We start from the raw sequence: 22,242 nt of genomic DNA, 5'->3' as shown, positions 1-22,242 counted from the left end.
TTTATACAGAGAGTACTGTTGTATTGAAAAGGTAGAAAACTTTGAAGTTCAGATCCCAAAGATCAAGCATACTTGACTATTTGTCTTTTTTCATTATCTTCACAAATTTTCCTAACAATTAATGTTACACAGCATTTCCTTCTCCATTTTATAGTTCAAATTTGCAATTGTTTTTTATGGAATGAGACATATATAACCTAATTCCTGCTTAGGTAAAATCACTTGGTGATCATGAGTGGAATAGGACTCAGCAGATGGGCGTTTTGAGCAGTCATCCATTTGAAAGTGACACTGAAATGTCTGACATTGATGATGATGATAGAGAAACGCTTTTCAGCTCCATGGACCTCCTGTCACCAAGTGGCCATTCTGATGCCCAGACGCTGGCCATGATGCTTCAGGAGCAGCTAGATGCAATCAATAAGGAAATCAGGTATGTAGCCTTGAACCCGCCGTGGTACATTTCTTGATTATAGCTTTAGGATCCTTTCAGTGCATGAGTTCAGATACTATTCATAACAATTAGGAAGTCACTTGTACATTTTTATAAATGAAGTCATGTTTTAGTCTGAAAACTTTCTTACATGTTTTTCAGGAAGAGTACATTTTTAATAAGTTGATGCATCAAAAACATCATTTTTCTAGATGTTACCAGTTACTTCGGGTGATACTATGGACAGAAAGCATATATTTATAAATACAGTCAAAACCAGATTACCTTTTCAAGATCTCAGCCTTTCTTTACAAGACAGTTTTGGAAGGCGAACTCTATTGAAATATATTGAGTGTGGATAAGTTTTCCAGTCCAGGCAAGACCTTTTATTATAGATCTGTAGATTTTGTTTTTCACTACTTCCAGAATTTCTTCATTCATGTGGGATTTTACTGTTTGTATACCATGACAGAAAGGCAAAGTAAAGTTTTGTTGCTGGGAGGGCAAAGCTCCCTACAACAGTGTATGTAAAAGTGAAATACATCAATATTTTCCATTACTACAAAGAAGTCAGTACTGCCACCAATTCAGGATGCTGTAGATTCAACAAATGTATTTAAGATATATATATATATATTCAGAATTTAGATATGTTAATTAAAAATGAAGAAGAATTGTTCTGAGTCCCTCTCAAAATGTTACTTGCCTTTGAGTTTCTTTGACTTCTCATTCCAGAAAGAACAGTAGGTATTTTATAGGCACTTTGAAATAGATTTTAAGGAAGAAAATTTTTCAGTCCCTGAACAGGGATTTTTAGGTTTCTGTTTCCAAAGTATTATGTTTTAATTCATTGTCCTTCCTCTGTTGCCTGGTCCACAGGTCTGGACTTTCTATGCTTCAAATTCTGTCATATTTTACTATGACCCCTCATCCATTTTCCTCCTCATTGCAAAGAAAAGATTCCTTCTGATTGGGTTTCTGGTCAAGACACATACAAGAAGTCTTTTATTCTTTGTATATTTTATCAGAAGCAAAATAACCCAGTGGAAACATTGTACTGAAGCTATGTATGTCTAAGAAACCAATATTCATTGCCAATGAGAGCTCTTTCAATGAAATTCACTTTAAAACTTAATGCTTTTGAAACAGCTGTCATCTTTTCATCAATTTGTAGGGATGAAGCAGACAAATTGTCCTGCATGTTCCCTTGCTTTACTAATATAGATTATCCTAGCAATTCCCTTCTCAAAGGCACAGTCACATTTGACCTTAAATTTTTCTGTATGGTTTAGCAAAATAAAGTCAGATGAATCCAACTTAAGACTGGAATTATTTCCCTATAGTAAATCGGATTGTTCACTCTCCCTCTCTTTCTTCCATGCAAAGATACCAATCTTCCTGAAATATCTTACATAAATTCTTGTTGTTGGGCAGATTCTTCTAACAGCTTTTGAGGTTGGTGGAATAAGAGAAAGGATTTTGTCACTGTGGTGATTAAAACTACCCTAAAACTTTTTTTTTTTTTTTTTTTTTTTTTTTGTAGTTGATCTGTGAAACTCAAATTTGCTTTCTTTTTCTTTTGAAAGGAAATATTTTTTATATTTATTTTTGGCATATGCAGAGACAAAGGTAGAAACTGCAATGAGAAATTAAAAATGCAGTTGCCAATGGGTATACTTAACCTCTGTATAAGTGTGTGTCTAAGTGCAAAATGATAAGTACCAAGGAAGAAAATTTTGCTTTCAGAATCTGCAAATACTTTCAGAGTATTAATGTTGGCCTAAATCCAACCATGTCCTTTAATTTTATAAGGTTAATCCAAGAAGAAAAAGAGTCAACAGAACTGCGTGCAGAAGAGATAGAGAACAGAGTAGCCAGTGTGAGTCTGGAAGGCTTAAATCTAGCCAGAGTCCATCAGGGTACATCCATTACTGGCTCAGTGACAGCATCATCACTTGCAAGCTCTTCTCCTCCAAGTGGGCACTCAACTCCTAAACTCACCCCTCGCAGCCCTGCCAGGGAGATGGATAGAATGGGGGTTATGACGCTGGTAAGAGGCTCTGTAATGCTAATTTTGATTGTGATATTTCTAGCATCATCTTTTGACTGTATGCATGGCTCATCTCTGGCATCCAGATGTAGCTGTGCTAAAGCTCAGATGGATATGTCTATGAGTTTCAGGCAAATCCTTAACATACCAGGAGCCACAGAAGTAGTGCCCCACAGCCTCACTTCACTCACCCTTGCTAGAACATACTTTGATCATTTCAAGTCATTCTCCCTGAGCTGTTTTAGCAAGAGTTGAATGTTAAATATCTCCTTATCTTTCCTGGCTGGGGACAGGCTTAATAAGCTAGCAGAAATCTTCTGAGTGAGAACACTGAGTTGGAAAGAGTTATGTAGAGGTCTGATCTCTAGAGCTCGAGTTACCAAATGGTCCTGTAGGAGTTAGCTGGAGAAGCAGTATCCCTGGAGTTTCTGCAGCCCAGGTCTACACAGTAAATACATTCTGCAACATCTTCAGCTCTGTATGAGTGGAGAAAAAAACAGAAAAAGAAAAAAATAATAGTTGACACGGCATATTCTAGCAACTGTCTACTGCCAAATAATGCTGCAGTACAGAAGATGGATGAATCTGAATTCACTGACTCCATAAGACACAGTAAGAGGAGAGAAATATCCCTTTTCCAGTGGGGTAATGTGATATTTGCTGATTATATTTTGTGTTTATACTTGGTGAAACACTGATTTGTTTGTAATATTTCATAAAACTACACATATATCTGTCTTAGAGGACAGGGTTACTGAAAGATTTTCTATGAAAAGAAAATGAAAAAGTGCTCTCATAAATTTGGAATGTCCTATTCTTTACTAAGTTTATGAAAATGAAGGGAATTATAACATTAGAAAAAGTAGCTGCTTTCACAGACAGCGAATTTGTAAAGCATTATAACACCATATTTACTTTTATGTTTTGTATATGGGTAATATTAAATTTTGGATGTCAGAAGAAAGAATGTATGGCATTATGATGCTCAGATAAGATTTATTAATCATTCTTTTTTGCTGTTGTTGTTGTTACTTCTTTTGTTACCAATTTAAGCCAAGCGATCTAAGGAAACATCGGAGAAAGGTAAGACATCAGCATTTTTTTCAGTCTGGTGAGTGCATTTTTCCTCTGCTGTTTAAAGAACCAGGTTCTTTCCCTCCCACTTCACCACTTTCACTTTCACCCAATCCCAAACATAAAAATTCCAAATTTACCTAAGGAGGCTTGCAATGGTCCTGACAATTCCAAGAATGAAGGCCCACAAGTGATACTTTGGAGTAGCCTCCACAGCACACATTTAAAAAAAACACAGTGAAAAACAATGTATGGGCACAAGAATTACCTTCAAATGTATTTTGGCCATTTTTAGGAGAAATCCGAGTCAGATTGCTTGAAATCTTGTGGAGCAGTATGAAGTTATTTGTAGAATTGTCACTGAACATGGGCTTTATCTTTACATGAGAAGAGACAATCTTCAATTTAAATTATTATGTTGTGACAAAACTCCCTTTTTTTCCATGCTTATTTTCAAACACTCTGACCAATCTGTTATCACGCTTCAGAGGGACTGATCTTGTTTATGTCTATATTTACCTCCTGTGACAATTTTGTTTCGTGAATAGTCCTGTTGCTTGCAAGATGTTTGCTAATGCATAAGGTTATTTTCATGTTTAGACCTTCTCTGGATCAACCTGTTTTTCATAAAAGAAGTTAATTTCTTCTGCAAATGTGGTATTTGTTCTTTCATATACGTACTTTAAGCTCCCATGTTTAGTCAGTCTTGTTTTGTTTTTTTTACCAACAGTCTTTTTAAAAAATAAGAAGCCTTATTTATTTATTGATTTATTTATTCATTCATTCATTCAAAAAACTTCCCTTGAACCCATACATGCTTTAGTCCAACTGGCAAATTCTGAAGCATATGCTGAAAAGTTGATGAAAAGCTGTTCAGGTCTAAATGGTGTATCTCCCTCAGATTGCAGTAGTTGAAGAAGATGGACGTGAAGATAAAGCCACAATCAAATGTGAAACTTCTCCCCCTCCAACACCCAGAGCTATCAGAATGACTCATACCCTTCCTTCTTCATACCACAATGATGCCAGAAGGTAAGATTTCTATAACATGAATCAGAATTGAACTTCTGTGTGCTATAAAATTGCCTGATTTCCTCATATTTCTTGTTGGCAATTGCTGCCCCTGCCTTAAAAAGAAAGTTTTACATAGGTTTCCTTTGAAAAGATGAAGTGCTAAAACTGACAAATTCTGTTTTAAGGTATAGTTTTGATCACTACCAGAAGTAGTAGAAGTAGTGATCCTGTATTTCCTAGAAAGACAAATATCAGGCTGATTCTCGTATTTATATCAATTGTTCTTAGCAAACTAATGATATTTATTTCTGTATTGCTCTACATAACGCTAAATTAATTAAGGAGCAAGATGGGATTAATTTTTTCAGTTGTGGAAAGGTTATTACTAAATTATAATTAATTCATTCATTTGCAAGAAGGAAGTTAAAAATGTTAATACGTTATCTGTTCTATGTCTTTATTGTCATTTACAGTAGTTTACCTGCTTCACTGGAGCCAGAAAGTATTGGTCTTGGCAGTGTCAGTAGCAGTCAGGACTCCCTGCACAAAGCTCCAAAGAAGAAAGGAATCAAGTCCTCAATAGGACGCTTGTTTGGTAAAAAAGAGAAGGCTCGACTTGGACAGCTCAGTAAGGAATTAGTGGTACCAAGCCATGGTCACCACTTCACAATCGTTTGTCCTTTTTTAATGCATTTTTTCTACTTTCCAGTTTGATTAAACTTCTATTTACTCTATTGGAACCTTGTCACTAGAGACTCTGTTGCTATCAGAAATTATATGTCAGGAGTTTGCTATGACTTTAACACACAAATGGAAGTAGACTTCTAACACAAATTACAAGAGTCATTCTCTTCACTGAGCCTAGTGCTTCAGTACTCTCTTAAATTACAGTAAAAATGCTAACAGTGTGTTCTCAAATAACCAAAATAAAGAGGAGGTAAGAGAGTATTAAGTATAACCCTACTCTAGGAGTTTATCTGATATGGAAGATCCTTGCAATAAAGTGCATTTGCCTTTCCTGTTGCAGCATGTCAGTAGGTCTTCTAGTACCTGTCACTGATGTCCTCATCATACTCTTGCAGTTAGCTGTGCTACCTATGGCAATGCTTTGTTTTTCTTGTGTTTCTTTTCATCTTCTCCTTCTCCAAGATCTCTGAGTAATTCATGCCTAGCAAAATTTTTCTTCTGTAATGTTCCACAGGATATGTCCATACTATATGCAAACAAACAAACAAACAAACAAAAAACAAACAAGAAAACAGTCATGGGATAAATTTATTATAACTACCTTTAGGTAGCAAAAACAATGGAAAGTGAAGCCTTCAGCACAGGCTTATAGTCTGCATACCCAAACAGGTAAATACATACACATGTCAACACAAATACAAATTTGGTATAGATGTGTCAGTAAAATTTCCTAGACATGAAGATGTCTGAGCACAGTTTTGTGAAACACCAAATTTTTAGTGCAATGGTGTCCACAAAACACCTGTAAGAAAACATGTAAAGGTCTGCAGTAACTGTAAATGGTGGAGTGTGATACATAGCCCCAAAATTAAACAAACAAACAAAAAAAATCCCCACCACTACCAGTAACAAAACACCTTCATTTGTATTAATATATATTATCATCGCCACTAACAAAACCATCACTGAAATACTACAGCATAAAGTTAGGTAATACTGGGGTCAAAGTATCAGAATAAAGTCAAAGGATTCTCTATTTACACTCCAACCTTTCTCCTCTTTCTCTTGTGGTCTTGTAAAGAAAACCAGCTAATTTCTAATCTTAAATTCCTTTATTTTTTTTCCTTAATGTGGAAGAATAAAATTAATTTATTCAATCATCTTCATAGCTTATTTCAGAATCCCATTAAGCATATCTCCCAAATACACCTGCATGTCACCATCTGCACTGATGGAGAATGTTATAACTTTAAACCATGGCATTAATTCACATTACATTCCATAGAAACAATTGTATTGATACTGATAGTTTAAACATAATAATCTATGATTTCACAGTAATTCAGGAATACAGAGAACAAAGATGTAATAAATATGTTGGTCTTCCCTGCAATTGTTTTCAGTATGAACAAAAACAAAATAACACCTTGAAAGATCATCTCAGGAGCAATGTAATCTGGGAATAGATTAGTTTCATAATAATACACAAAATGATTAATGGGACATATGCATAATAGGCCAAAGCCTATTTGTAATTCCCAACATTAGCTCGTGAAATTATAATATTAGCTATTAGTGAAGATTTGCAATTATATGGAATTTTTGTCATCTATCCTTTACCTTAATAGCAAAGATACTCACATTAAAGAAGCGACACCAGACTCTCCAGATTTATCAGTATCTTCTTCAGACTCAAGCTGTCACCCAACATATTTCCTTGCTCAACGTTACCTTCAAAACTTAGTTTCCCACTGCTGAAATTGTCTGGTTTTTTTTCATAATAATTGGCATAATATGCTATCTTTATCATCACTGTTAAACCATCTGTGTCATTGTTCAAAGGCAAATTTCATGCCTGAGGGTATCTTTCTTAGAATCAAGATTCCATATTACTAATTTCTTCCAGACATCCTTTATTTATTAAAGAAGGAGAAAGGAACATTATAGAGGGTGGGAGTGTCCTTTTTCATTTTCTTAATTTGCTTGATTTTAACCTGATCCAATCTTGTCTCTTTTGGGGAATAGTGTTCTCTAGACATTTGCAAGTTCTTTCTATTTTATGTTTTAAATATTCTAGTCCTTAATATAAATAATAAATTAAAGGAAAATTTAGCCCCATCCCAGTAAGGTGTTCCATATGATGTATGCAACTGGTTAGGAATGTTTGTCATGCCTGAGGTACAGGCATGCACAATGACCCCATCCATTGCAATGTGCCCTAGGTCGTTCACAGGTCCAGATGTGTTTGTTGTGTGATAAAATCCATTATGCTGAGAATACTTTGCAGCCCGGGATAATCACTCATTGTTTCATCAGCACATTTCCCAACTAAGATTAAAAAATAGTGATGGCATTACTTAGCCGTGAGACTGAGCCTTAAGGATGCAGAGGAAAACAGGTGAAGGAGATCAGTGTGCCTTTCTCAAACACTTCTGTTGAACATGAGGAGGAAACAATTTTTCTACTTCTTTTTATGTAGTAAAAATAAGCGCTTTACAGACTTAGATGTTCTCCACAAATACCAGATGCCATGGATGGCTAGAAGGAGGACATAATGGGGATTGAAGAGTTGAGGGTGCCACTGGGAAAGAGCTATGGGAAAATATGTATTTCTTTTCCCTCTTTCAACACAGGAGGTTATATTGAAACAGAAGCGGCAGCACAAGAATCTCTGGGATTAGGCAAACTTGGAACCCAAGCAGAAAAAGACCGAAGGCTAAAGAAAAAGTGAGTACTGTCTTCATGTCACTTTTATTGTCTCATGCTCAAATCAAATGTCAGTTTTTGTGTTGATTTTATGCAGATGTGTACCAAGAGGCACGACCATCTACTATGGCAGTTTTTTACACACTGTATTTTTTTCTACTGTAAATGTGTTAAATACTGTATTTTTTTCTACTGTAAATGTGTTTAAAGCTGCATATAAAATATAGAAAAAATAGTTTTCAATTGCACTATATTGTTTCATTTGTAAAACATTAAGAGAAGCTTTCTATTTCCCATTGTAATTAGTTTTGTGCCTTTTGGAAACTAGAGTTCTTAAAAAATAGGAAGGCAGTGGAAAGAAAACATTATAGGGGCTCACTATATGAATTTTTCTGAACAGAGAAAAATTGTTTACATTATCCATTGAACAAGCGATTACTTCTATCTATAGAAGTCAAAGGCCTGCCCCATACTCCCTAGCAGCTTCACATTCTTTTTGCCTGTCAGCACATGGCAACCTCACTGGTTTTTTGCCTAAATCATCTAATAATTTAACTGTCTCTGGTTCACCGGCTTGTAAAACCAGTAAACTGACTTACGACAACTGCCAGAAACTAAGGAGAACTGTTAAAATAAAGCTTTATACACAAACAATACCTCTTGGCAGCATCATGGTTCCAGTGTAACTAGAGGGTGCCTGAGAAAAAAAGATGATACTTAAAAATAAGGTTGAAAATTCATTTAGTAAACAGGTTTATGATTCATCCATAATTACTAATTTTAGTGCTATTATTTGGGTTCTGAAAGCCTGGTTTTTAATGCATGTGGTGTTTTCAGGTCTCTTTCAGTCTTTTCAAGTCTTTCCTTTTGTTTCTCCTTTTATTTGTCTGTCCTTGGTTCTTTATGGATTACGTGTAACCAAAATATTCTTTGCTGGAAGGAAAGGAATCTTTCCTTCATGACCTTTGCTTGATTGTGACAGTTCATCTGGTCTGAACTGTATACTGTTGCCCCTAAGTATATGCTATTTACTTGTGTCATGAAGATTTTTTTTCTCACCACCTTTTAGATTTATCCATGTTCATAGTTTCTCACTTCATTATGGCTGCTTTTGAGATTCTTATTCATTTACTATCACAGAAGTGTTAACATTATATAACATATAGTTGTAGAAGTATTGCAGTATGGGAAAAATGTAACAATTGTGTTAGAGAGATATGTGGGATTCTGCTGAATTGCAATTGTCACTGAGTGCTAATTATGAACAGGGTAGAAGGGAACTGACATTTCCTTGTAAAGAATACAGTCATGTATTTGCATGTCTTGCCTTGGAAAGTATTCAGTTGAATGACTCCAAAAAGTCAATTGAATGACAAGTTTGTCTCAGTAGGTCAGATTCAATTTTGACAACACTTACTTAATGATGCATAACTAACATCGGAAGAAACTTTCAATTACATACAGTAGCTGTAATATTACTGATTTGGGTAATGCAAATGAGAAAGTAACATTAAGGATGATGGTTATGTACATGATGTCTTTGTAAAAGTAATAAGAGGAGTGTGACAATATAGCAGTAAGATTTAATGTGTGTTTGTCTCCTTCTTACTGCTAAGCAGTGAGAGGCTGGAACAGAGAGAGCTGAGCACCTTGTCTTCTAAGGATTTATTTGGCTAATTTAGATTAGGGCATAGAGTCCCAAAGAAATCAGGCCTACCAGAAGAACAGTTAAAAGTAAGGAAGTTTTTCATCATACAGGTTTGGAAGACCTTTCTTCACGCTGGCTTTATTACTTAGGAAAGAAATTCAGCAGTCCAAGAGCCTTTTCTCTTGGAGGAAACAGGAATAATACCTCAGTACTGAACTTGTATTTCTCTCCTACCCACAGAAGTCATGTGAAATGGATTTCATTTGTGTTAACAGCTCAGTCAACTTCTTTTTCACTTTGGTGGTAGAACCCACAGGTGTCAGAAAGCTAGGATTCTGCCTATGATGTGAAACCAAAGTTAGGACTCATCACTGCAACTAGAACAGCCTCAAAGTACTCAGTAGCTTCATAAAACTCATGTAAGGTTTAATTTACCAGATTTTGAAGTTAGGCTTGAGTTTATATATTAAAAATTAGATAGATGCTGTTCTTGTTAAAATGTTAATCACAGTATTTATTTCTTTTAAATAACCTCCCAAGTGAAAAATGCCTTAAAATGCTAAACCTGTAATTTTGCATTTCTAAATGTATTCAACTCTATCATTAATTCAGTAGGTTTGTCCCCTAATTTAAGGATGAAGAGGCATTGTGTTTCTATCCATAATCCACTGCAGCCAGTAGGTGCTAACAGCCCCCAGGTATCCTGACCACCCACTCCTGGAATAACAAACATATGCATTGACCCTCCGCTGTCTTCATGGAATTACAAATTATTGTAGTGTGTTAATACTATTTTAGCATGATTTGTATGCATCAGCTAGACTCCTGATTACTACATTTCACTTGGAAAAGTTTCTTGAGATAGTATGATGTTTCCAGAGCCCAAATCCCTCTCCAATGATATTGGTGTAATTAACCTAAATTTAAGTTTTCTCATTTCTTCCTTAGAAGATGTTATTAAGATGTTACATTTCTTTCAGTTTCAATTGTCTACATTAAAATGTAATCATCAGTTTGCTTCAGTGATATGCTAAATTTAAAGACCTCAAAGAAAAATCTCTCCTGAACCAACATTTGTATATTGCAGTAAATGTATCTGTCACAAGTCTTTCTCCTAAAGCATAAAAGACAATTTAAGGAAGCCATATAGAATTTCTTTTAAATTAAACCCCATCATATTCCTCAAGTAATTTGAAAAGAATAGCTTAAGTTGCTTCAGTCATCCATAAATGTTCACTCTCAGACATGAAATACATGATAGATCTAGCTAATATTAAACTTTGTAAGTCTTAGGTAGCACAGAAGTTTGTGTGGGCTCTGCTTTGCCTTTCAAATTGCAAAGTGCCAGTAATTCAAATCTTTTTCAAGTGTTTGATTAGATCTGCAACAATATGCAATGTATCTTTTTATATTTCAAAAAAAGTGTGTTTGATTGGTCATTTATTGCTGGCATTTCACATGTACTCTATGGTGCAATGTTTCTTAGAAATGAGGAACAAGGAAGCTTGGAAATGAACATTTTAAAACGTAAAACAACAATAAAACCACATGACATGAAAATAAAAGGCAGCTGTGCTTTAATACAGGTTTGCATTGAAATCATTACATCATCAAATTCAAAATGATTATTACATTTTTGAAAATGTTACTTGTAAGCTTCCAGCCAAACTGGCTCTCAGGATTGAGGGAAGTCTATGTTTATTTCATCCTTTGCATAGCTCCAACATAAGGCAAGGTTTGAGTGAGATTCAGATGATACATAGTCCTAGATTGCCAAATAGATTTGACCTTGTGCATGATGCTAGTACAGTTAGAAATTTGTCTGTGCCGTCACTCTCCCATTTATCCTAAATGATATATATAAATTATGTTCATGAAGAAAAATTACGTGCAAGTCAACTGGCTATTAACTGGGTCATACTGACAGGATTCCAGCTTGAAAGATGCTAAATTTCCAAATTTATTAATATAAATGTTAATATAGCAATCGTTCCTTTGTAGTGAATTCACTCACTGTGTCATGACATGACTGTGTCATCTGGCCACGTTAGAATGAGTCAAGAGCAGAACCTTCACCTTTAGTTCTTCCTCCAGTATTTGTTTGATTTGACTCTGGATAAGAATCTCTTAATTTTCTTTTTGCTTCTTTTGTCAGTTTAATAACATAAATCCCCTAACACCACATCTGAGAGACATGCTTAAAATGTACAATTTATATCTTCCAAGGAAAATCAAAACAAAAAAAGAAAAATTTCCCATGAACTTAATTTGGAAAAACTTACTCCACAGGTACAGGTTGTGCTTGCAAGATGCAAGTTCCTAACTTCAGTCAGGCTGCAGAAAAGCTTAGATATGCAGAACACATGCATACATATGTTCAGAAATGAAGCCCTGTACAATTAAGACCTCAGTAATTCTTATATGTACAGTTACTGTGTAAAATAAAATCTACTGTCTGCATGGCCTTCTAACTAACTTGAAAGAACTGCAATGCAACTAAGTCTCAATTGAGAGTAAGACTACAGTAATGAACATATCAAGCACCAATATATTCCATATTAATAGAAGAGCACCAGTTCCTTCCTAACTAGAATCAGGGTTGATAAATTCTCTCTTGATAAATTGGAAAAATTGCTAATAGTGCTTAAGTCCTTCTTATTGACGTTTTTCATTTTTAAATGTTTTTGGTTTTTTGTTTGTTTGTTTGTTTTAATACTGAATACACAAGCAATAATATTGATAAGATAGAAGATAAGATAGAATACTGGGGCTTAGATTTGCCTTTGGAAATCTGACCCCATAAGAAAGCTACTTGAAAATATGTGAAGCTAGGCCTTCTAATGAAACACACATTTGAAACACTGTAGTCATCATTTAGATTCTTTTTATTCCACACAATGGCACTTTAATTAGGTCTAATGTGCAACTGGAAATAGAACTTGATATAATGTATTTTTTAATACAAGTAATATCTGTCCTCTGCAGTATACAAATGACTGTTTCAAATGATTTCCTTAATTGCACACATTTAAAAAAAAAAAAAAAAAAAAAAGTGAATCCAATTGAATTAATTAAGATCTTATTCCATGCCATCCATCCAGTGTTCCTGAGTACTTAATACTTATTAAATATTATTATATCCTAAACGTACATGATTTATTTTCCAGTGATAACTCTTAAGGATATGTTTAATCTAATGCCTTTTTTCCCCCTATTTTTTGCTTACAGAATCTTTAGAGAAATTTAAATTTAGCATTAAATTTCTTCCATCTCTCCTTATCAATAAGAAATTACCTGATATAGTTGGCTTTCAGATGGCTCTCTAGTACTTACTCCCTTTCTAGCAAACAATATTCTGTTCAGTACCCATTATTTTCTATTTTCCCACTCCACTGGAGGAGGGACAGATATTCACATTCTGATGAAATCAATGACTATACACTAGCTACCAAAGTTTTGCCATGGCTGGATTGGGTTTTAGTCCTTCAGATAGACATAAATATTATTTTTTTAAATTTTTCTTTGCCAAACATATTTTTACTCCTTACTCAAATGAAAAAATATTTCAAATAGCCAATAAAAACTTTCACAAAATTAAAATTGTATATTTCTATTAAATTAGATATTGTATTTGGGGATTTCCTCCATATTGTAGCATTATGAGAGTTGAGGATTATTAAATCTTACTCATATTGCTATAAAGATGAAGAAACTGAAACGGTGCATTTTCTGAAAGAACATTATAGATAATACCTATATTGAACTCATTTTAGAAGGAAACTGAATTTTTGAAATAATATTTTTATCCTTTTTTTATGCTATCAAATATTTTCTATTCTTTTCTCCATACAATTTATTTTAACTATTTACATTTTCTATTCAAACAAAATCTGACAAAGCCCAATTCCCTGCCTTATTGACACAGGTGTATCAACTGCAATTTGAGACTTCTTGACAAATATAAGCGTCTACACACAAACATGCATCTGTTCCCTAAGCTCTGATCCTCTGCAGATGCAAATATCACTTCCTATTAACTGTTTAAGGGAAGAATCTATTTAAAAAAAAAAAAATAATCTACAGGTCTTTAGTATACATCTAAGGGAAATTATTATCTTCATTCAATAAAAAGGTAGTGAAGTGGTTGTCTTACAAAAAGTCAAAGTTCAAATTTAAAGATCCATTTTTTGTCTATCATTTTATTTTTCTCTGGACAAGATGCTCAGGAAACAAAAAGATGATCCTTGGTCCTCTGCTGTAATGTAGAAGACAGTCTCCAGGTCCTTTAAGTTACAACGAAAGCAGCTGAAAACTTCCAACCGATTAAAGCTACCAAAAAATTGATCCCATTCTTATTAATCTTTTTTATTACTCTTTGCCCATACCCGATGGAGTATTCAGAGGAAGATGTGGGAAATAAGAGTGAGAATCTGATAGACTCTGGAAGGTTCAAAATGAAAGGCAGAAGAGTTTGAGTCAGTCAGTACTTCTCTCTCAGGAGAAAATAAGGATGATGAAGATTTTGACCCCAAAATCATGAGGATGTTTATTCAATCTTAATGGTCCCTCCATCACATTTGGTAATTGCTTGACTAGTTTTCTAGTCTTTTATTATTATTCCATACATTCACTGTCCTCCAATTTCTTAATTTTCCTTTCTTAAACTTTCTTTGTATGACTTTGTCATTTGTTTTCATTTACTTTTCTGCACTGTATTTTTTCTTTTCTCACACAGCTGTTCTGCTTCTCACACACAAACACAGAAACAAAATTCAAAATCTTGGAACTAGCCCCGTCCTAATCTCACTGAAATGAATGCAATATCTTTGTAATTAATCAGAGCACAGGCATTTCACTTCAGAGTTTTCCTCTGTAGCCTTACCTACCAAACCCTTTTATTTCTCTGTAAGTCATCAGTTAATAGAAATATAATATGATTCTGAGTTGTCTGGATTTCATTCAGGCATATAATTTTCTTTTTATGATGGCAATTAGAGGACGTTGAAGAAATTTTATTATTGATGCTGGCATCCTGGTTTCTCATACAGGTACTGTTATCAATTATATTGGCGAAAATAGGTTACCTGGAGGGAAAAACACTCAAACAAGTATTACTGCTGGTCTGGCATTAGCATGACTGCTCAAACTAACATACTGCTTAATTACAGCTGCTAGTATATGCTAGTGTATATGAAATTTTCTGCCTATTTTTTTAAAAACAAATCTCAAGTGTACGTCATTTATCATTACCATCATTACATTTTGCTGAAATATTAATAAAGTAAATGTAGGAGAGTAAACCTAAGTTCATAGTCTACTCCTAGTTTTCCTGTGTCTCTGAAGTGGTTTGCTTAAATCCACAGGTACAAGATTTTCAGGGGTTTTTTTTGCGTTACACAAAAAGAATGAAATTATTCAAAACCGAGCAGAAGTCTTTAAGTTGAAAATCTGTTTCACATTAATTTACAGATCTTTGGTGCAAATCTGTTTGGTGGATTGAGTTGACACCTGATAAATTATCAACAGCAGTTTAATAAAAATCTCATTGTGAAAAACGCATCTGTTCTTCAAAAGCACACATAAATTTTTTAAAATATTCAGAGACCATTTAGGAAGATTTTGATAATTATAATAATGCTTTATTTTATCTATCGTATGATTAGTTTATGAACTACTACTATATATTCATTAACATTTATGTACTTTTTTTTTTGTTTGTTTGTTTTTTTCCATTCATCTCTCTTCATCTCATGAAAAGCATATCTGGGTAAGTTAAAACATCATGGCTGCTGAACATATTCATTTTCAGCACCATGTTTGTATTCTATATTTTGTTCTAATTTCTTCTTCTTTTTCTCTTCTTTTTTCTTTTTCCTTCTTTCTTTCTTTCTTTTTATTTTTCTTCTGTTACTCCTGTATATCAATCTCAAACAGAAAAATGACCCAAATGAAACTTTTCAAAGTATTGAAAGCATACAGAAATTTAGGGATTGTTCCTGCAAGGCTTAATATAACAAAGAAATTATTTGTAGGTAACTGCTGTAAAAGTTTTTAAACACATTTTGGGCATTCTCAAGCCCAGAATCATGAAGACATTTAAAGTTTAAGTCAGTGAGAAAATCACAGCAGAGAAGTCTTAGAATACCAAAGACATTTATTCACAGATTCTGCTAAATTAAATCCAAGAGAACTCAAACTCCCAGACACTTAAGTAATCCAAAATACATTCTTTTTTCCTTTTTGAACCCTCGTGCTATATAGCAGTACAGTAATATTTGAGTTGTGCAAATAACTTTACTTTCTTTTTTACCAGTTTATTTGTAAGTTGTTGTTTTGTTGGGTTTTTTAATTGTTATCCTGATATCAAGTTTAAAATTTTTTACTCCTCTTTTATCTACCATTCAAATGCTATTTCTTCTTAAATTACTTGCAGAGCGTAGGGAGAAAATGTCTTGCATTCAAAGAATTTTCGAGTTATAACTTTCTCAAGGCTGGAAAGACAGAAATGCTTGAAGAGAGCGGGGTTTGACACATTAATTTAGAATGTATGATCATAAAGTAGCTTTGTAAAATTAGATTTGATAAGATTTATTCAACCTGGGAATTCCAAGCATCTCTTATTTTGTGCACTGCATACAAGATTGCAAGGTCATTATGCAAATCTGTTTAATTCAAAAGTGTTTTTTTATTTTTTTCATAGTCACTCTCTGTAGGTCTAATTTATTAGGACCTATATTAAGCATTCCTGAATACATATCCCTTAGCTTAATCTATGTCTTCAGTTAAAGAATGTCACCCTTTAGGTTGCATAGACTTATTATGTACACATATATGGAACAATAAGAGTTAAATCTGCTTTCCTAATCTGTATTGTATTGTGCTAAGCTTAAATTTGAATTTCTTCATTTTATAGATTTAAAACCTTTTATTTGTTAACTGCTTCTTGATTCAGGCCTGTTTTCATCTCTCAGTCATTCTTTGCTGAAAACTCCTTAAAACTGGATACAAAAACTTTTGTAAAGATGGAAATTGGATTTTGCCCATGGTTTTGTCATAAAGCAGTTATGCACTCAGCTGTGGTGTGTAGTCGTACCTGGTGCGCATAAGAGTGATGCTAAAGAAAATTGGTCAACATGGAAGTATTCAGAAGTAATTCTGGATAGAATTAAATCAGATAGATAGAATTAAATCAGTGCTGGGGAAGCAAGTCCACTTATCTGCCACACAACTCTGCAACACAGTGTGGTATTTTTCTTTTCTGGCTTGGGAAAAAAAAAAAAAAAAAGGTAAAAAAAAGTTAAAAAAAAAGAGGAAGAGAGAGAACAAATTACATTGTGAGGCACACTCAAGAAAAAGATGAATAGAAACATCTCTCAGATTCTGGCAAAATGCTAAGTAGTTCAATGTTCGTGACTTTGCAAATTTCCTTACTTTGCAAAACCTGGCTTGGGGTACGATACATTATTTTAAGTAGCATGTTGCAGTTACTTCCACAATGGAAAGGGATTTTATTGTTGAACAATAATAATATTATCTTAAAAAATATGGCATTAATTTGGAAATCACTCCAGTAGAAGTGGTTTGAAGCCTTATCTGCAAAATAATGTCATTTCTAGTAATGCTTAATTAATATCAATTCTCCCTTATCAGCTTGTTTTCATATGTTGCCAAGAAGCTAAATGTGTGTGGAAATAACTACATTTTAATTCCTTACCTCCTTATCACTGCAAAGTGGACACACTGTAAGATGTAGTACTTCACTGTCAGTCTTAGGAGAATATCCCAACATTCCCCTGCAAAGCATCTTCAAAATTAAAGAAACTGTACCATGCTATTCACTGGCTCTAATCTTTGTATTTGTAGTGAAAGGAAGGGAGAGTGACAAGCTTATGTAGGTTATTTATCCTCCTCCTGTGATCAGCTGTCTGGTTTTGTAAGAATAGCACTACAGTTACAGTCATATCTGGATACCTTCTCCTTTCTGGCTCAGGAAGACACTGACTATCTTGAAAGCACTTCATTTCCTTCTGTCTGTTCTAAAATACTCGGATTCTATTCTACAATAGGCAGATAACCCGATTCATTTTTCTTATGATTTGTACTACTGGTCAAAGCAATATATGTTTTTTCCTACATTCAGTTTGCTACTTAGTTTTACAGAACTGAGTTCCAAGAACTTCCTATTTGCTATGACTGGCAACTAAAGAATATCTCTATTAGTCAAGAGATGGAAACTCCTAGTTCTGGTTTGGAAACTGTAAGTTCAGGTGATAAGGAATTCCTGATTTATGTGAACAAGTAGCCCAAGCATACTGTTTTTAAAAGAATAAAATATAATTTAGATTATCTTTATTATTGGAGAGGCGTTTAAATGAAACATCCTAGGGAAGGAAATGCAAGTCTGAAGCATAAAATTATTTTCAAGGGAAAGAAATATTACAAAAAAAATCCTTTTAGTATTCCACATAAATAAGTGAGGCTCAGGCCTTATGGTAACTGTATTCCCTGTGAATGGCTGAGTAGAGAATTTCAGCTTTACACTAGACATATTTCCAAACCAAAGCTCTTTTCTTCTACAAGCCAAGACCCTTTGAATTTTATGTTTATCATACTGTAGTCTTTAGCTATAGCACAGAGCACATCTTATTTCTGGCCTGGCCTCATTTTCTTCAGGCAAAATCAATAACTGCAGCTATATTTTCCTTTAGCTGTGTGAGCCAGACTGCTTCTGAAGTAGAAGTGCTTTTCTACTCATGAAGGGTGTGCTTGAGTAGTGCTTGGCATATAAAACAAGCCTGAGGCCAACTCAGATATTGCAAAGTCACAGGGAGCTCCATAGACATACTTTCATTATAGTTCCAATAAAAAGAAAGTAATTTTTTTTATGGACATGAGAACTTGAAGTGACAAGACACCTTCTGCAGCACTTCAGTTCCCGAGGACACACAGGGATTTAACACCAAATTGAAGAAATAGACCACAAGTTCTTCCTTTACCCCATTTCCTTGGAGACCGTATGCAGTAGCTCTGAGCAGAAGATTGTCACAAACAAGTGGCCAGTGGCCCTCATAATCATATTTTCCATCTTATTTATTTATTGTGATAGCCAGCCCTGTTCTTTCAGTTGTGTTGGGTAAAGAGAAACACCCCAGATAAGGAACAATCTAGAATCAGGTTCCTCTGATGATGATGCTTCCAAGAGACTTTAGGCCAGAGAGAAGGAACTGCATCCCGAACTTGGCTGGCTTTAGAGAAGGAGAAACTCCAGAGGGGTTCTGTAGGGTCTGTGTTTTGCCCTGGGATACTGAACCCCAACAGGTTAGGAGGGAGTAGCATCAAAGACTTGGCTCACCCTGAGGACAGCTATGCCAGCTAGCAACCCTGCTGAACCCAGAAGGTCTGCCATCCCCTCAGGGTGCTGGAGGAATGGCCACGCTACATTGCAAGCATCCTGTAAAGATATCTCTGGGGAAAGGTTCCCCATCTATGCATATCTGAGATGTGGTTGTCTGCTGATAGTAGCCATGCCTCAGCTCTGCTTTCCTAAGCAACAAGTACGTGCCTCTATTGGCCACACTACTGGTCTTCCTGAGAATATGGGATGCTCCAGCTATTGGAGGTAATGTGACATTTGTGTGCCCAAGAAGTAAGTCTTTCTCATCTTACTGAGGATTGTGCTGTCATAGGAAGCAAGGGTAGCTCTTCAATGTCTTTGGACAGCCAAGTGGCAGTGGATCAGCTGAAGAACTATGCTGCAAACGATGAGTAGGAGGAGAATCTAGATAAGCTTCAGTAAAGCTGTCAAGAATCTGTAGTGTTGTACATTACCACAGCAGCAACACAGAAACTAAAGCAGCTGTCTTTCTATTAATGCTCAGAGGGATTTAAACATGTTTGCAAAATTGCTGTTTGAGTTCCATGTTTTTACTAAAGCCAAATTGTCTCAATCTGGCCCCTTAGCAGTGCAAAAATCCCCAAAGCAACAATCCTTGTAAGATCACTCAATTGCTTTTATCTGCTGTGATTTTGCAGTACGTATACTTGAAAGGCTGCTTAGGCAGTGAAGAATTGCCAAGGGATAACTGAACCACAAAGGCTGTAGTAATAACAGAGGACAAAGCAAAATTGGAGCTATAATTCCAAGATTTCCTTGTTGGGTGGGAATGTAAGCAAATTTTAATACTCCATTAGCATAGTCCCTGTCGAATTTAGTTTTTACATTAGCTTGTTGCTGAGAGCATTCTTTTGTGTTTTGCTCAATAGGAGCCTGCTGAAAATATGTTTTTAAATATCGGGAAAAAATAAAACAACTGTAGAAGGACCACTTCTGCTATGCCACCACCACAAAGGGACCTTTGTTCATGCTACTTAATACAACAGTGCTCAGTTAGATGCCTGGTCAAGTGGTTGAACACAAATATAGAGCATTTTCCTGATAGTGTGTTTGACAGACCTATACCTAACTAAATATTTAACACCACTCTATTAGAAGTATATTTTAAGCTTTGAGAGCAGTACTTTTGCCACAGTTTATTTAAACACACTGATTACAGTCCAGAGAATTTGCAGAGGCAGCAGTTTGATTGGTATCTGCTAAGTTCTGTAACTGTATATCCATACGTAAGTATAAAATGGAGAAAGCAAATTCTATAATCATAAAAATGCTTACCTCAGTAAGCCACATAGATTTTCTTTTTATGTAAACAGTACAAAAACAAATAATGTGGAACTACTAAATATTTAACCAAGTCTTTATTAACCATGGATGGCTTATTTAATATGCAGAACAATGTATTCTGTTCCATTCTTGCATTCCAGAAGCCACAAAATTGTACTTGGCCAGTCCAACAAGGTTTAGGGTTTCAAACACAAAGAACCTACAGATCCTGCTGCATTACATCCAAGCTTAGTCAGGGTCTGAAAGCTGCCCGTTTGGGGACATTCTGAGTCATGACCAGACCAGAGCTAAGCTAGGCTCAGAATTTTCCCAGTCTTCCAATATATTCTGTTGTCTGGGTGGTCCTTCTGTAGACATTACCCCAACTCTTTATTGCTTCAGATCAGTACACATAGAAACTTCTTGTGTGTTAGGTGTCAAAATTCACTAAGGAAAAAAAAAAGAGAGTGAGGAATATGTTCATACAAGAGGAGGAGTTATAATGTTCTTTGCAAATTCTGTGCCTTTTCTATGCCTGTCATTGTGCTTCACTGTTGTTACCCTTAACAATGAGACATGGTTGCATCTGTACTGTCTTTATACACAGCTCTGCATGTTTAACAGCTTTTGATTCATTTTTAGACATGAACTTCTGGAAGAAGCTCGGAGAAAGGGTTTGCCTTTTGCCCAGTGGGATGGGCCTACGGTGGTCGCCTGGTTGGAAGTAAGCGTTACATACATTGGTGGGCCACTTCTTTACCTAGATATCATTCCAAATAGGAAGAAGTGTTTCTTATCCACTTTCACCTGAGATATGGGAGATGCAAGTTGAAATCCCTATGGCAGGCAGTTCCTTCATCTCTGAAATCCAGTTGAGGGGCTGAGGGCTATTCTTTATTTTGAGGGTGGATGTGAATGGATTTTGGAATACATCCAGAGAAATTTCTTCAAGAGAAGTCTCTACCAATTTTGACAAAAATCAATTTTAGTTTTAGGTCAACTACTCAAAAAACACCTACCCGGACCTTGAGGGAATGAGAAGGCAGAATGTCAGGATGTTCTTATACATCATAGACAATCACTTCGACATGGCACCAGCTCTGTGCAGATACGAGCCCTTTGTTAGCTAAAGCAGTAGTGTCTGTTCTTTGTCTGCACCGAATGTCTCTATGTATTCCCAACAATTCTCACGTCTGATCATCAGACATAATTTGAAGAATTTTTCCCTGCAACTAGAACAAATAGCCCTGCTTCAAAGCTTTAACAGAAGCATGTTCAGGGAATAAGTATAGAATGAGGAGTGAAAGAAGCTGACATCTACAAAACTTCCACTTCACATTTCAACTGAAGGTTCCTAATGAAAAAGGATGAAATGAAAACTGCAGAAAGGCTGTTGAATTGTTCAGACATGACCTTGGAAAATGGGATGATATCTTTCTTCCAGAAAAACAAACTCTGCTATCAAGGAACATTTGTTAATTTGGCTGCCAAATTACTTTTCTGGGAAGTATGACAATTGTGTAGTGAGATTTGTATCAGTAAGAAATATTCACTATTACAATAAATACTGACTTACTGGGAAGGTGAACATGCAAAGGTCTAAGCATTTCCAAGTACTGAAAACAGTTTGTCCCTTAATGTCCTCCACAGTGATGTAAAATGTGGGGATATTTCTGGCAATTTAAGTTCTGATTTTTATTTATTTATTTATTGCCATGATTCTTGGCTGCAAAAGATATGCTTCCCAATGCCTCAGAGAGATGTCATAAAGAAAAATTCTTATCTATGAATTTCTGGGGAAACATGATGAGAGTAGCACAGGAAAGACCTTGTGGAACTTTATGTTGCAGTATCCAATGCTAGCTGTGTCCTGGTGATAAAAATATATGAGGCAGAAGTGTTGAATTTATTCAGTGAGCATCGGTGCATTCAGCCATCAGATAGACTCTGTGTGCATTCCATACTCTCCTGGG

At 35.2% G+C, this 22,242-nt stretch overlaps 1 protein-coding gene across 15 annotated transcripts in view; it reads left to right on the top strand.

Moving 5' to 3' along the window:
- Positions 1–22,242, top strand: part of PPFIA2 (PPFI scaffold protein A2) — a 275,129-nt gene that overhangs the window by 235,072 nt on the left and 17,815 nt on the right. For 8 of the 15 annotated variants that reach the window (XM_085537772.1, XM_085537769.1, XM_085537747.1 and 5 more), the window contains 7 exons: positions 213–433; positions 2,246–2,483; positions 3,537–3,566; positions 4,459–4,589; positions 5,045–5,199; positions 7,892–7,985; positions 20,912–20,993. In XM_085537772.1, coding sequence (XP_085393898.1) covers positions 213–433; positions 2,246–2,483; positions 3,537–3,566; positions 4,459–4,589; positions 5,045–5,199; positions 7,892–7,985; positions 20,912–20,993 — 951 coding nt within the window. Of the gene's footprint in view, positions 1–212; positions 434–2,245; positions 2,484–3,536; positions 3,567–4,458; positions 4,590–5,044; positions 5,200–7,891; positions 7,986–15,370; positions 15,380–20,911; positions 20,994–22,242 lie in introns of all 15 variants that reach the window. The other 7 variants (XM_015857426.3, XM_085537742.1, XM_085537731.1 and 4 more) reach the window with 1 other exon arrangement.

Source organism: Coturnix japonica, chromosome 1 (genome assembly GCF_054131305.1).
Source record: "Coturnix japonica strain WE chromosome 1, WE-NBRP24, whole genome shotgun sequence".
NCBI lineage: Eukaryota > Metazoa > Chordata > Aves > Galliformes > Phasianidae > Coturnix > Coturnix japonica.
The sequence above is the reverse complement of the archived record's forward strand: the minus strand, read 5'-3'. Positions and strand labels throughout refer to the sequence as shown.